The 15,540-nt window shown below is 51.8% G+C and overlaps 1 protein-coding gene and 1 long non-coding RNA gene across 4 annotated transcripts in view; one reads left to right on the forward strand and one right to left on the reverse strand.

Moving 5' to 3' along the window:
• Positions 1 to 188: 188 nt before the first annotated feature.
• On the reverse strand, positions 189 to 6,117 carry LOC120369939. 2 transcript variants are annotated; one of them, XR_005583519.1, is made up of 4 exons: positions 5,885 to 6,117; positions 4,387 to 4,514; positions 3,543 to 3,736; positions 189 to 348 (listed from the first exon to the last, which is right to left on the reverse strand). It is a non-coding gene; the product is annotated as an uncharacterized LOC120369939 (long non-coding RNA). The 2 variants fall into 2 exon arrangements; XR_005583518.1 differs by lacking the exon at positions 189 to 348 and having other exon boundaries at positions 3,436 to 3,736.
• A 4,314-nt stretch (positions 6,118 to 10,431) lies between these two features.
• The window catches only part of CAMK2A (calcium/calmodulin dependent protein kinase II alpha), a 75,099-nt gene continuing 69,990 nt past the window's right edge, over positions 10,432 to 15,540 (forward strand). For both annotated transcript variants that reach the window (XM_039483774.1, XM_039483775.1), the window contains exon 1: positions 10,432 to 10,858. In XM_039483774.1, coding sequence (XP_039339708.1) covers positions 10,797 to 10,858 — 62 coding nt within the window. In that variant the 5' untranslated portion in view covers positions 10,432 to 10,796. The remainder of the gene's footprint in view (positions 10,859 to 15,540) is intronic.

A 15,540-nucleotide genomic window follows, 5' to 3' on the forward strand; every position in this document is an offset into this window, starting at 1 on the left:
AAGGGGCAGGGCAAGCAGGGCCCATTGTGCCTCCTCATACAGATGAAATATCATGAGAGTTATAAGCATCTACAAGGCAGCATCCCAGGCATTGTCAAAGCACGGGCTTTGCATTTCATCACACATGCGTAACAGCCACACATATTTATCAATGCTCTTTTCCGCCTGTTTTGTTTAGTGAGGGTTGCAGTGCCCCTTAGTGGCTCCTGGTGTTAAATATACCTTGCAGCACATCACCGGCATGTGATGGTTTCGCATTTGACCTTTGTCCCGAGGCCCTAGAGGCATTTATAGAGGGATGCATCCTTGACTGGGGCTTACAGGCAGATAGCAGCTGGTGGCCTTCTCCTGTAAGCAAAACACCAGACAAACCAGTTTAACTTGCACCAGACTGTGGAAGATGCAGCGTAGGGCAGGGGTGTGCGAGGACAGTTCCCTGGAAAGGGTTGGAATAGTTCCAGGTGGGAAGGAATTCCCCTCTATGTGACCTCTGCTTAACTGAGGCAGAAGGCAGTACTCTGGTATTGTCTAGCCAGAGGGATCCTGGCCAAATGCACCTGGGATGAATGGATGCATGTGGATTTTCTGCTCTGTGAGGAACTGGCATGGATAGATGGAGAGATGAGCTATATACTGGAATAGGCCACACCTCTTCATGCAGATACATTCTCTCTGTTTTGCCATTTGACTTGCTTATAAGATTTTCTTTCACCTTCTTCCCTAAATTGTTGCTGGGTGCACTACAAACAGCTGCTGTAGCCCACCCCAGAGGCAGCTGCATTTCAGTAGCAGGAGAGCTGGCCTCCCTCTCATACTTGCCAACTGCCCCACGAAGGACAGGAAAGTCGTGAGTTTTTCTGCCTTGCTGCCCCAAGCAGCTAGATCTGAGCGGGAAATAGCTTTGGCTGCAGTTCTCAGCTGTGAAGGCTAGAGGCTGCTGGTCTCACTGCTGCTGAGCGGTCAGAGGCACTGGGTAAAGTCAGGGTGTGCAGGGAAGGGGAAGAGGCAGCTGTATCCCCTAGCCCCTACCAGACCTCAGCAATGGGAGCACATTCTCGCCCCACCCCCCACCCCCAGAGAGATACCAGTGTGGGGTGGGAGGAGGGAGAAATCTTCCCCCAGAGGAAAGGCAAGCAAAGAAAGACATATCTGTCAAGGTGCCCCACCATGGCGGGAGGGAAGCAAGGAACTAGCAGACACCCTGGGAGGAAGGGCCAGGGCCACAGCTCCTGCAGCTTTGGGACTGGCCAGAGACTGATGATTTGATGGAGAACTGAGGCCTTCTTCCTCCTTAGGATCTCTTCAGATCTCTTCTGGGGGTAGCGCTAGAGGTGGGAGGCATGTGGGGAAGCCGGAGGTGGTGGCGCTCTGGTCCTGAGGGGAGCTCCTGGAGCCTGGCCTCTTGTCTAGGGGAGGGGGAAGGCCTTCGCCCTGGAGATGTGTGGGACGGCCCAGGGTGTGTTTGCCCCAGAGGCACCTGTGGGCTGGGGGGATTCAGGTTAAGCTCCTGGGATCTCACTCTGCACTGCTGCCTAGACTGAATGTACTCATGCTAGTCCAGCCAGGAGAGCCCACTGATCACTAGACACCCCCCGGCTCTGACAGGTGCCTGCATCGGCAGCACCTGCAGCCAGGGGCTGTGGGGCGGTTGTCATGGATACTGACACTCTCTCACTTCCATGCACTAGTGTGTGCGCTGGCTCAGGCCTGCCTGGGGTGAGCAGGGCTTAGCTACCTGAAGTGGGGACGCCCCATGGGGAGAAGAACAGGGCCACCAGCGGGAGGAAGTGGAAGGGGGTGCCAGGGTTTGAGGACGATATGCCTCGCATGAGGGAGGAGCACCTTGTCCCAGGTGGCTGGCCCGTTTAAAGGAATCAGGGCCCATCTTGGCTCACCAGTAAGGAATTAACTCCCTAGGTGGCTGGTTGGCAGCTAATTGACTAACGAGCCTATGACCTGATGAAGGCTACCAGCGCACTGCTGGAGGACAGTGCTTCTAGAGAGAGAAGCCGGCAGGAGGTGGCTGTTTGCCTGTGACTCTCCCCAGGGATGAAATGGCCGAGTGGGAAAAGCAGGGCTGGGGACTCCTAGGCGCGGGAGAGGAAGCCCAGCTGACCCCTCACACAGACCGTGGATGGGCTTGGACTCGAGGGGCTAAAGAAGAGGTGAGTCCCCCCGTAAAAGAGCTAACAAATCAGACCCCCCCACACACAAACGGGGGTGTCAGTTTGGAGTATTTGGGTCTGAGCAGGGCTGTCCCTAGGGGGGTGGGGGCGTGGGAGAAATCAGCCTGTATGGGCCCCCTCTTAACATTATTTATAGAGGTGAAATCTGGTGTGGGGAGGGGACACTAGTGCTGGGGGGTGAGGGATGATGGAGTCACAGGGTGGCACCTGTGCTAGGGGCTAGGGGCCCCCCCTGTGCTGGGGGGGGTCCTGGAAAAGGGAGGAGTCCGGGGCAGAAGGGCAATGGATGAGGTCAGCCTGGCGCTGGCGTGTTCCAGAGGCCCTAGGACGCTGGCAGCCGGTGCAGCGGCGGCCGAGCAAGAAAAAGAAATACAACGTGCGCTTCCTGACAGTGAGTGCGGGCCTGACACCCCGCTGCTGGTGCCAGGCCTCCCGCTAGCCTCTCGGGCTGCCTGGCCCCCAGGCACCCCTAACCCCACAGCCCCTGGGCTGGCCTGGCCCCCCAAGGCACTCCTAACCCCACAGCCCCGTAGGCCAGCCTAGCGCCTCCTGCACAACACACACACACTGAAGTGCGGGGGCCCCCAAGGCGTGGGGCCCAGAGCGGTTGCCCTGATTCGCCATACCCAAGGAATGACTCTGGGTCTGAGTAAATGATTGACAGAATCCAGAGGGAGCTAAGGGCAATGCACCCACAGGGTCACAAGGGGGGTGTGCTTGAGGGTGGTGCCCCTAATGCACAGAAGCAAGCTTGTAGGTAGCTGGTTTCTCTCAGGAAGATCGCTCCAAAGTAGGGGAGATCCAGAGCCTATTGGGCAGAGAGGTGCTTGTGTGGTGGAGGGTCACTGGCCCTGGCAGCGGCTTCCACATGTTACAAGCATCCTGCCTTTGAGAGATGTCCCTCAACCAGGCCTGGATTGTGACCCTGGGTTTTTATATGCCCCCATGCAACGTGGACGGTGGAGTTTGATGAACTCCTTGTATGTCTCTTCGGGGTTGTATTGTGACAAAGGGCCCTCATGACTGACTGCAGAGTCCCTGTGTGCTAGGTGAGGTAGAGAAGGGGGGCGGTGAGTGGAATTGGGGTCTGAAGGGCGAGAACTTTAAGAACATCCTGAGATCAATTTTATGACCGTGACCATTAAGATCATCCTACTGAAAATAATCTACAAATCATAATGGACACGCAGGCCTCTGTGGGACAGGGACCAAGCATCTCTTAGACCCCAGCTTATTGTGGAAACTTCCGCTATAATTATTTTCCGTGGGTTGGCAACAGTGCAATCTGTAACTTGCATTTAAGCTATACATCTTATCAATAGCTCTTATTCTGCTGGGTCTATATCTGTTGCTGACCTCTATGGGAGTGTGATGGATCTGCTCTGGAGGAATCGTGGTCTCTTCTGGCCAAATCAAAGGTGCCATTCCTAGGCTCACTGTGTCTCTCTGGAAGCTGGAGATGTTAGTTTTGGCACCTGTTCTTGTGTATCATGATGCTGCCACCTCTCCTTGCTGTCCCACCCTGGCAGTGTGGTGGTTTTGGTATCCAGCTGTATGGAGCCGCAGATCAATATTACTCTAATGGGCAGCATGATCCTTCGCCCAAATCACAGCATGGTTGGACCTTTTGGAGCCCCCAGTCTTGCTCTCATTTGTGGCAGGAGGGGAAGCAGGTTTACACACATACCCATCTGGGACCCTTACTCCCCCCTGTGCTTGTTGTGGGAGTGCTGCCCACTGTCACTCTGCTGCTCTCGAGGCCTCTGGGATTGGCCCTTGTTTCTCAGGCTGCCAGCCCTGGTCCTGGTATCACCATGCTGATTTCCTGAGCTTGTCCCCGCACTGACACCTTCCAGGCTGTGTGTGATCCAGACCTGGCGTTACTACGTCCAACTTCCCTTGCTCTGGTCTCTCACCATCTGCCTTGACCCTACTGCTCCTAAGGGCTTGAGCCAGGTATCTCCAGGGTCTTATCACTCAGGCCATCTGCCCGGCCTTGTAGTTACTGTGTGCTAATTATATACACTGCAAAGCTTGCTGGGTTTAAATAGTTAACTAGGTAAGAAACACCACTGCCCTCTGTGGTCTCACCTCCCTCTAAGGCTAGCCACTAGATGGCAGCGTGTCCCTATCATCCGCATCCGTAACTGTGAACATCAGGCTGGAAGGACACTGGGCTGGACAGAAATCCCGCTCTGACCTTGCTGGTGTCTTCCAGGCAGAGGGGAGATGAGGCTTGTCCTAAGTGCTGAGACCCTTCCATGAATCCTGCTACTGCTGCTGCTTTCACACGTGTCTCTAATGCTTCTGCAACCAGGACAGGAAGCTCTGGATTCAAGGAGTGAGACCAGACAGCGTTGGTTGAGTTTGGGGAAGATGGGCCATATACCAACTATATTATCCAGGCCATGATTGTCACATGCTCCCATGTTACCTCCCCATATCTGGCTCTGCTCTCCAGCCACACCCACTACCTCATCCTCCCAAGCATCACACCCTCTTTGGGATCATTCCTTGAGACCAGCTGAGATGAGATAAAACCCAGAGGGAGCTGGTGTCTGCCCCTCTCCCAAATTCCAAGGGTCAGAGATATCAGCAAAGGGGGTGTGGATCCAGGGTGAGGAGCCATGATACTGTAGCATTGGTGATATTTACGAAGATGTTTTGTGTGGACTCAAGTGAACAAAGGAGCTGTGTCATCTGTGCACGATACACTATAGCCAGGACACAGAAAACTAGATAGGCCTGCAAGAGGGCAGCAGGGAAAAGGCAAAATGGATTTTGGGAGATACCACCATGGTGCTGAGAAGAGAACTGCAGGCTCAAAGTCTCCATCAAGGGGGTGGACAACAGCACAGCAGCAAAACAGGAGACGTGACTGGGTTTGCCTTGCAACTGCTCTTCTAAAGCTCCAGCAGAAACATTTCATGGTGAGCAAGGAGCATGAGCTGAACTGTCATCTGGCCTCCATTTTGAGAAAAGGTCTTGGAAAGAGTGCCAGTGCCCGGGGACTCTTCCCAGTGTCCCAGGACATGCTGGGAGCTTGACTTCTCCTGCCGTTCTACTCGGCTCTGAGAAGGCCCTTTGAAAACCTGGGACTTGCTGGGCAGTGGAGCTGCAGCAGTGTGGTATGGTGCAGACCTGGTGGAAAACTGCCCCTGACTCAGGTGGGCCCGCTGTACTGTTAGCTCTGGCTCTTACACCAGGACTACCCCCTTGGGACAGTTACCAGCTGGTCAGCTGTCTAGTGTAGACAAGGCCTAGAGAGGATTCAAAGGAAAACTGCTCTGAGGAATCTGAGTGGAAATGCTGGGTTTATCATGCCAGCAAGTCTGTCCTGACCCCAGGAGTAGATTCATGGAAAGTTTCCAACTAGGTCTGTTCTGCGGTAAAGTCTCTTTCACAGAAAATGGTGAGTTTTGTTGAAATTCCTGCAGGAAACATTCGTGTTTTTTTTTTGTTTTACTTTAATTGAAAATCCAAAAATTCTTCAGTTACTGAAAACCAAAATGTTGACAGCAATGAGAATTCCTTGGTGGGTTTTTTTTTTTGGTCAAATTTTTTTCACGGGGGAGGCGGCAACTCATTTTCACCAGCTTCATTGCTGACCCTTCGTAGGAAAGCAGAAGAAACCTGTGAATATACAGTATAGGCTCAGCTATGTAATCCTGTATGGGCGGGTCAGGAAGGACTCTTACCTGCCTGAGACAGTCGGCTGATTGATTACCCCTATTGTAGCTATTGCTCCTAGCTTTATTCAGCCTCTCCTTGGAGCCAGGTGTTGGCCAGTGACTCACTGCCTTCCTGAGGTCAGTGACAGCTAAAGCTCAGCTGTGGTAGATGCTTTGCTCCCCTTGCCGTTACCTGCTTGCTGTGGGCTGGGCTGTGCTCTTCCTCCCTGACTGCAGCATCCTACTAGCACAGTGCTCTGACACACCACACAGCAGCAAGGGAGATCCAGATGGGACAGGGACTGTGTAGGCAAACACAGAAGCCATTATGTGCTCAGCAGTAACTCCCATGCAGCCTTGGCCATTAAACCCCCTCTTATGGGACACCGCAGTGACTCATCTTTGACTCTCTCTGAAAACGGTCACCTGGACTCTAGTGTCTAGCCTGGGCACTCTCAGAAGGGGCTTCTGTTTGACAGCTAGAAGCTGGCCTTTCTGGCAGGCCAACCCCACTTCTGAGGGTCAGCCCAAATCTCGGTGTGGGGCTACTGGGCCAGCTGCAAGGACAGCAAGCAGCTGGGGGAGCGTGTGGGATACTCCCTCGGTTGCTAGCGGGCAGTGCAATAACTGGAGAAACACTGCTCTCGGACATCCATTGCTGGAAACTCTGTTTCTGGTCTTGCTCCCGTTTCCCTCTGTCCACCACAGAGCCTTTCGTGTGGTTTATCAAATCACCCTCTCTAGGGCATCATTATTTCTCCATTAGCCACACTCTCAGTTCAGGCTGGGGGAATGCTCCTCCTCAGTCTTAGCATAGCAGGGCAGCACTCCAGCGCCTGAGTGCTCATCTAGTCACTCCAGAGGCCAGCTAGGCTGCCTGTAACCTGCTTTGCTGTTTCAGTGCCAAGTCAACTGCACTGGAACCTCCAGGCTCCAATGCTCCAGCCATCTCCTCTTTTAAAGGGCTGCCTCCAGAGTGGGGTTTGTGTCCTTTAACATTACTTGCTGTCAACCCAGCTGTGCTCTAGAAATATAACTGCTGCAGGGGATGTATATGGCAACTCTTCCCATTTACAGCTCGGTGCGGGTGACTGTACACGTTGATGCTGGCATGTTTGTTCAAGCATGTCCGCGGGTGTCCTCATGCATGAGGATCGAATTCCATAAGAGACCGGCTCCTGCATTGCAGGATCCTCCTACCGTATCACCATAGCAGGTGCTCAAACGTCAGTGTCTTGCGGCAGGCACTGATAAAGCCCTTCAGTTTAGAGTGACTGCTGATGGCAAGCAGACAATGTCTCTGTGGGGGGCTTCAATTCCATGGAGAAGTCTATAAGCAGCAAAGTACATGCTACAGCAAACTGCTCCAAGGTGAAGAAAATTGCTTCTCTCAAACGCTTGGTCCCCCAGGGGCATACGCAAAGAAGGGGCTGCTGTCACGCCCTCAGCAGCACATTTTGTTCTACACCAGCACTCTCCGGAAGAGTTCGGGGAGTGGAGGCTGAGTGGGCGCCCAGCATAGCTCTGGAAGGGCTCTCAGCCTGGATTATTCAGGAGTGGAGATAAAGCGGAGGAGAGGAATGAGCTTGGGCAGGAACCAGTGCGTGGCAATCTCTGGCCTTGTGTGCAGGAGGTCAGGCTAGCTGTTGTCATGGCCCCTTCTGGCTTTCCAGTCTATTGAACACAGCTCTGCATCTGCCTAGGATGGCGTTTGTACAGGTGACCAGGAATTTGGGAGCAGGAGCAGCGTTGCACCGCTCCAAGGCAGTGACCCAGGCTATGAGGCAAATAAAGGCCTGGGGTCCCCTCTGGCGGGCCAGCAACGTGGCTTTTGTTTTGTTAGACGTCTGGCGCTCCCTTCCCGCGCGCCCTGCATAGATTCCTCCCTCCTTGAGACATCCTAGGGCCAGAGAGCAGGAGCCAGGCGGCAGTGTGGGCAGACAAACCGCTCTCCGCATTATCTGCACTGCCATTTAAACAAACCTCACTTGTTAGTCAGCTTGGAGATAAAAGCCTGCCAGGGATACACACAGTGGGATGTGCCTGGAGCTGCCCTTGCCCACTCGTTCTCCTCCCTCCCCCATTTGGGCGCCTCTTCTGCCTCCCCAGGCACTTGTGTTCTAGACTCTCTGCATGAGAAATGCTCCCCTCCCCGGGAGGAGAGCAGGAGCTCGCAGCTTGGCAGCGCTCTGATTTGAATCCAATTGGGGACGCGGGAGTGGGGAGCAGAAGTACAGCGTGTGAGGGAATCAAGTGGAGTGGCTTTTCTGAAGGTGGTAATAGCGCAATTAATTGAAAAGCCATTAGAGCTTTCCTTCTCCTCCCCCTCCCCTTCCTCGCTCACTCGCTCGCTGTCCTCCTCCACTTCCACCTCCTTTCCTTCTCCCTCTCTCTGCTCCTCCTTCTCCCTCGCTCGCTTCTGAAGAAGCAGCTGTGTCTTAAGATTGCTTGGTATTTTTGCATGGTTAAATCATCTTCCTTTCCCTTTTAACCCTTCCATGTCAACCACAAGGGGAAATTATTCTGATCTGCCTAAACTGACCCTTCCTCGGCAGGCTTTGCAAGACTTTCCGAGCCCCAGTTCAGTCCCTGATTCCCACCTCTCTTGGCATCCATGCAACTCATTGAGGCTGCTTTTAAGTGCTCTAGCTTGGGGGCTCTCAAACTTTTTTGTGCTGGGCCCTCCTTTGAAAATATTTCAGGCTGTGGCAACCCCCTCTCACCCACCCCTCGTGGTGCTGGACGTAACTTTCGCAGCATCAGTGCAGATCCCTACAGAGCTCAGTGACCAGACCATGCCACCCTTACTTCTGCGCTGCTGCTGGCGGCTGTGCTGCCTTCAGAGCTGGGCAGTAGGTCAGTAGCCTCTGCTTTCCGGCTGCCCAGGTCTGAAGGCAAGGAAAAAGGATGAGCAAGGACCAAAAAGCGGTCACGTTCAGGGAAAATCCAGATGTATGGTAACCCTATTTTTGGTGATCTAGTGACCCCCCAAAATAGGCTTGTAACCCCCTTTTTGGGTCGGGACCCCCAGTTTGAGAACCGCTGAGAGTCTAGATGATAACGCTGCTGAAATTCAAAGACTGGCACAGAGCAGGAGGCCGCAGCACAGCCCTGGTGGAGGGGAGACCTGGGTTCTCTTCCTGTGACCTGAAGCAAGTTGCAGAACCATCTGTACCGTGAGGATGTAGGGACAGAGCCCCTCCTGCAAAGTGCTGTGGGCAGTGGGGGCTGAGAGTGCTCAGCACCGGGTCACAGCAGGGCCACACTATTTAATTCATGGGGTAAAGAGCAGAACTGGATCAGAAGTACCATCGAGCCAAGACATCAAAGGTTCTCTCCCCCCTCCCAAGTGTTTTTATTTTTCTTCCTGCTTGTTTTGTTATGTTAGAGCGGCCAAGACTTGTATTTTGCAGAAAAAGTGTTAGAGGACTTTAGAACGGATGGATTTGTAACATCACAATTTACAGAACTGATCAACTAAGCAGGGAAAAGGTTTCTAGCCAGCCAGATTAAAATTCTGTATTTTAAAAAATACCTGTTTAACTCAAACACTTTAGAAACTCTTGGGGGAAATATGCTCTTGGTGAAAGGATCAGCACTCTGCCTTTTGAGCTAAGGGCTGTGAACGCTCCCACTCCAGTTCTCAGCTCCTCCAAAAAGTCCTCTAGCACATGAGTGAAGATAACACTTTACTTCTGATATTCGTAGGATAACAAACCACACATCCCTTGAAACCTCCCCCCTTTTAAGCCTTCTTTAAAAATCATAGTGGGGAGGCACAAACTTTTCCCTTTGTAGCTGACCTTTAAGGTAAAGACAGACCCCACCCTCCATCAGAGAAATAACAGCCTTAAACTCCCAGCCACCTAAGAGGCCGGATTCAGAGTCAGCAGCATGATCCAAGGCTTGCTCTGCGGCTATGGAGAAGCTGCCTATTCCAGCGCTGCTGCTCAGTGCTATAAAGCAACTGCTGCCCCTCTGTCCTGTCCTCAATCCTCAGCAGCACATGCGCATACTGGCTCCATCGCAGGGCTGTCGAGATGCAGTCCCTATCTCTCGTGAGATTTAAACAAACAAAAATTCCAAGGGCAAACACACCGCTCCCCACTGCAGTGGAATCTGGGCCAGATGGCCCCCTGGGAATAAAGCTCAGTGGCTTCTTTCTACCAGGGTGGTTTTGGGAGGAATCGTCGAGGAACTGAGCCCATTTAGTTTGCATTATTTGACTCGTTTATTCATTTTGAAAGGAGGTTTGGCCCTCCAAGTGCACTCACTTTGCTTGTCTTATATCCACAAACGATGCTCAGCAGCCTAATAAAGCAGGCACTTAAAAAAATTAGGACTGGCCGAATGAGGCATCATCTCTCACTAAACCTTGGAACTATGCTGTTGCCAGGGGAACTCTGCAATACCTGTCTTTCTGGAGAATCAGATGCAGTTGCCATGGCAACATCATCCTGTCTTTACAGGGACTGTCCTAACATGGAAACTGCAGTTTCCACGGTAACCTTTTTGCCCCAGTTAATTCTAAGCATGTTGTGTGGCTTAATTTGCTTTTAATATTTATATTTTAGACTTCGGGGACCCTCTTAGCAAGTGGCGTGCTGTTTTCTACTGGGCTGCAGTTTCCAGAGCTGCAGAGTCAGGGCGTTAGAGAGTTGCAAGTAGCAGCAGAGGAAGGTGTTTGGGAAGCAGTTGCCTGGGCAACAGAAACAGGGCGTTCCAGAGGTGGTTGCTATGGGGACCTGGATGCTGACGAAGGCTTGTGAGGCTGAGAAGACAAATTGCCCTCATCATTATCTCCGGGCTTGTCAATCAAACGCATTCCCTTATTTACCTCGGAGAGGAGAGAGAACTAGGAGCAAAAAGAGACCGAGGGAACGAGAGGAGAGGCGCTTGTCCAAAACTCCACGCTGGTGAGGGAGCATCACCATCCAGGATGGCAACCATCACCTGCACCCGGTTCAGCGAGGAATATCAGCTCTTTGAAGAACTGGGCAAGTAAGTTGGAGACGGCAGGGCTCGGAATGTGGTGGTGCTGCATCGGCAGCGAGAGAGGCTTTGGCAGCGGGGGTGGGGGGAAATTAACAGACATGGGAACAGCTGGGATTCTGGAGGAAAGAAAAGGCAACAGAGTGAACCATAATAATCAAACTCACAAGGGAGCATGGTCACACAAACTGTCGGGAGAGTGGAAGGGGTAGGACCGCAGAACCAGAGACCAGGGAAACAGCCCCTGACCCTCCCTGCTTTGTTCCCCCAGAATTAACGCACTGGCATGTAAAACCAGGTTCCCTTGTCCTCCGCTTTTGTAAGGAAAGGGGATCAGCCTGGGAAAGGCTAAGGGTAGCTCAGGCATCCAGGGCTGGGGGTGTGAATGGCTTGCATTGTGCACACTTCGGGGACTGCTGCCTGTAGCTCTGAGCTGCCTCTGCAAAAGGGGGCAACTGCGAAATGACTCTCGCTTAAGAAAGCAAACCCCCAAAGCGATGCTGCTAATTCTGCCTGGAAACTTGTCCAGCTGCGTCAAGGGAGACGAAGGATCTGATCTGGGCAGCTGTCTGAGTTTTCGTTCCATTGTGTGTTGCGCTAAGTTTTTTTTTATTGGGAGATGCTCTGTGCTGGATTTCACAGGGCTTGGCTTGCCAGCAGGAAACAACTTGCCGGTGATGACTGTCTCCCAGGAGAACTGAGGTTTAGAAATTCATGGAAGAATCCAGGACAGCAGCCACCCCCTCATCCATCTTCTGTGCTGTCCTGATTAGCTTGGAGTAGTTAGACACCTCTTCTGGGTAGCACTACTCCTGATTCCTTGGACAGGAACCTGTGTGCCAAGAAGCCTAGCAGAGTCAGTGGAAAGCGAGGCTGACAGTTGGGTTTCATGAGACTGTCATGCATCGGGTGGGCTGTGTCTGGTTTTGCATGTGTGGGTATTCTTTTGTGTGCATATGTGTAGATGTCTGCCTTGCCTTGTGTGTGTGCGTGCATGCACACATAGGTATGTATTAGTGTGCATCTGTCTAAATGTGTGTGCATTGTAGGATTGATCCTGCAGGGTGCTGAGCATTCCAGGGAGGTACAGAATGTCTTCTGCTCCCATGGAAGTCCATGGGAATTCAGAGTGCTTAGCACCTGGCAGGATGGAGCCTTATGTGTCTATCCTGGGGTGCGACTGCCCGTTGGTGTGCATTTTGTGTGAGTGCCCTCACGCATGGATCCATCTAAATGTGTGTGTATAAGGGGACGCATCTTTTTTAGTGTGAATTTTTTACATATTTATGTGCATCCATTTGAATTTGTGTGTGAATTTTGTGCACACAATTATGTGCATCTTTGGATGTATACATGTGCATATGGTTTTGTTTGTCTGAGTCTGCATGTGCGTCTTGTGTACAATTGTGTGCATCTGTTTTGAATGTGAAGTTGTGCCTATTTGTTCCAGTACATACATCATGGCCTGCATGCACATATGTGTTTTGTATGGTGTTAAATATGCATGTGCACAGGTGGGTGTTGGGTTTGTCTGTGACTGTGTGCAGGCAGGTGGTGATACAAAACTGGGGGCGAGGATGGAGACATCGAGAGAGAGGAGGTTGCTTTCTTCTGGACTGAAAGTGACTAGTATTTCCTGTGCAAAAGAGAAGGGGAGAACAGAATGGCCAAATTTGCTGCTCGCTGAAGCTGGTGCAACTCCAGGAAAGTCCGTGTCTAGCTGCTCTGGGATGTGCTTGTGTACCTAGGTGGCTTGTGAGGTGCACAACACACTGTATTTATTTTTCACCAATGTTTGGTGACTGCGTCACTCCTGGGCGATGGTGATTCAGACCAAAGTGAAGCCCTGAGTCGGTGACCAGGTCTGTGCGATAAATGGAGATAAAGCTGGTGGGTCAGCCCAAGAGGGGAAAGCTATTCTTTCCCCTGAGACACCTGCTCTGAACCTGTTTCTTCCAGAGGCTTCTCATCTCTTTGCTCGTGCTGCTGCATGGTGGCGGCGCGGTGAGGGGCGGGAGGGACTGCAACCGTGTGAAGTGTTCTCGGGTGCTGCTGGCGTGGCTGGAGGGGACAAGGAATAAATCTGGGTACACGGCACAGCAAGGATGGTTATAAATGGCCCGGGGGTGCACAGAAAAGGTAGGGACGGGATGCGACATAGGAAGTGTGGGGATAATAGGGGCAGGATGCGATAGAAGGTGCATATGATAGAACTCTGCATGGGCACATGCCTTATACACAAGTCCTAGCGCGTGCGTCCTCCACAGTCTCGCAAGTAAATAAGGCACATTTTCTAGTGTTACACGGAGAAGGTTTTATTTATTATTAACGTTTTGTATTTGTGTATCACCCTCCATCTTGATGGATCCCAAAGCTCTTCACAGATTCACACAACACTGCTGCAAAGCAGCTGCCTCTGGGGATGGGTAGGCAGCAGCCAAACATTGCACAGGCAGCAACCCAGCATAGCCGTGTGTACAGGAGAGACTGTAGCCTAGGACACTGTGGCAAGCCCCTCCCTTCATGCAAAGGACAATTGGATTGTTAATATCTTTTAGTCTTGATCTTCAGATGTGAACGTCCGTTGGGATCCAAGCCCGAGTCAGCTGGTTTTGTGCTCTGCTGTAACCCTGGACCAGAGGCATTTTCAATGGATGCGTTTTCCCAAATCCAAAAATAAACCAATAACATTCACATGCGGCAGATAGGCCCTTGTCTTTTCACGGCTCCTCCAAGTCTCTTTGCGATGGATAGATGACAGGCTGAGCCAGCCTTGCTAGGATCTGAACCCATGGTTCTAAGGAGCCCATGTTCCTGCCAGCGCCCCAGACTGTCCTTTCACTGAGTAGATGCGAAGGTTCCCCCTTGGTACTGCTCATGTTGAGAATTGATCCTACTGAAGGGAGGTGGTTCAGAGGCAGGCTGTACCCTATCCTTCACTCGCCCAGTGGTCTTTGTTTGCGTGTGTTGAAGAGATCTAGTTTACTCCAGAAAGGACTATAACTTGTGTGTGAACTCAAAGGGGGTGGAGGTTGGGATGCGGCTGCATCTCTGGGGTATGCTCCTAAGTGCATTGCGGGCCTCGCTGTCTTGTCAGCCCAGTAAGTCACAACGTGCAGACTAGAGCTATGGGGACTCTTCCATTGGACTGGTTTTCCAGTGGAAATTGCAGTTCTTGCAAAAAAATCAAATTTTTCTGTTGGGAAAATTACAATTTTGCCAGTTTCATGAAATCAAGTCAGTTCGACCCAAATCAGAATGTTTTGTTGAACTGTTTCATTTTGATTCAGTTCAACAGAACATTAAACTGCACTTCCCTATAAGTGCATCATCTCCTGGGACTTGTAATTCATGCCCCCATTCTCTCCTACGGCCTGGGCTCCCTGGAGTATTACATCTCCCATAATGCAGCATGAATTCCTCTTGGCTCCTACTGCATGGTGCATCATGGGAGATGGAGTCTTGCCAGGGAGCCTGGCCGATAGGGAAGAATTGGAGCATCCAGGTCCAGAACTACCACTTCCACAATGGAGCAAAGCAGTTTAATGACCCACAATGCTTCATTTTGAGTCAGTTCAACAAACCAAAGTGAATATTTCAATTTCAGGAACACCAAAGGGAAATGTTTCAACATTTCTGAATCACAATTAATTTTTGTCCCAATTTGAGATGAAAACAAATGTTGAAATATTGGACTTTCATGTGGGATGGAAATTCTGAATTTTGCTCAGCTTCAGCGCTGACTCTGGGAGAGCTGCATTCATCTCTTATCCTGGCTGGGAGCTCTGGGGATGTGAGCACTGCCTCTAGAGGAAGGAGAAGGAATCTCTTCACATGGTCTTCTGTCCCACGGTCATGACAGACTCTGGTGGGAGCTACATCCAGAGCAAGGGTCCTCAATGTGCAGCTCCCTTTGTGGGGAGCGGGGCAGAATCCAGGAAGGACTCAAAGGTCCCCAAGGAGCTAAAAAGCTTGGATTTCCTGGGCCACATCTTCAGTTTCATTGCCCTGAAGCTGCTGGTGCATGAATGATGCAGAGGCGACAGTGCACTCTGAGAGCTAGAAGCGACGCTGCTGTCTGGGGCTTGGTCTCCCACTCCCCAAGCACAGGGAGCTGAGCATGCTGCAGGTCCTGAGCCAGGCTGGAGTCGGAGGATGGGGGTGGTGTTCCTTTGGACTAACCAGTGAGGAGGACTGATAACAGAACACTGATGCCCTTTCCTAGCAATCCAAGGGCAATGGTGTTGAAGGGAGCCCTCTATGCAGGGGGCCAGATCATGGTAGCTGGTTAATTTGATGGCCAAGAACAGCAGTTGTTGTTACTCCTGCTAAGGGAGGGGTAACCAAATCTAGGGTGTAAGAGGATCACCGTTGGAGTTGAGAAGGAATTCCCCCTTCTCCATGGAAAATGTTACACAGTTGTCTAGGTGCATTATGGGGGTTTCCCCATCTCCTTGAGAAGTATCAGGCATTGATCACTGAGATAACAGGTAAAGGACCCTGGGTCCTATCTGGATGTCTCACCTTAAACAGCGCACTGGTGTGTCTTGGTGCTTTCATCTCTCCACTCAGCCTTGGCTGTAGAGTTCATGTCCTGAGCACGTCTCCTGCCAGCCAGATGAGCCCTTGTTTGTACAGGATGGCGCCACCCAAGGGAAAGCTGCAGCACAGTTCGTGTGAGGCTCAGAGAG

The sequence above is a fragment of the Mauremys reevesii genome, linkage group 8 (genome assembly GCF_016161935.1).
Source record: "Mauremys reevesii isolate NIE-2019 linkage group 8, ASM1616193v1, whole genome shotgun sequence".
Classification (NCBI taxonomy): Eukaryota; Metazoa; Chordata; order Testudines; family Geoemydidae; genus Mauremys; species Mauremys reevesii.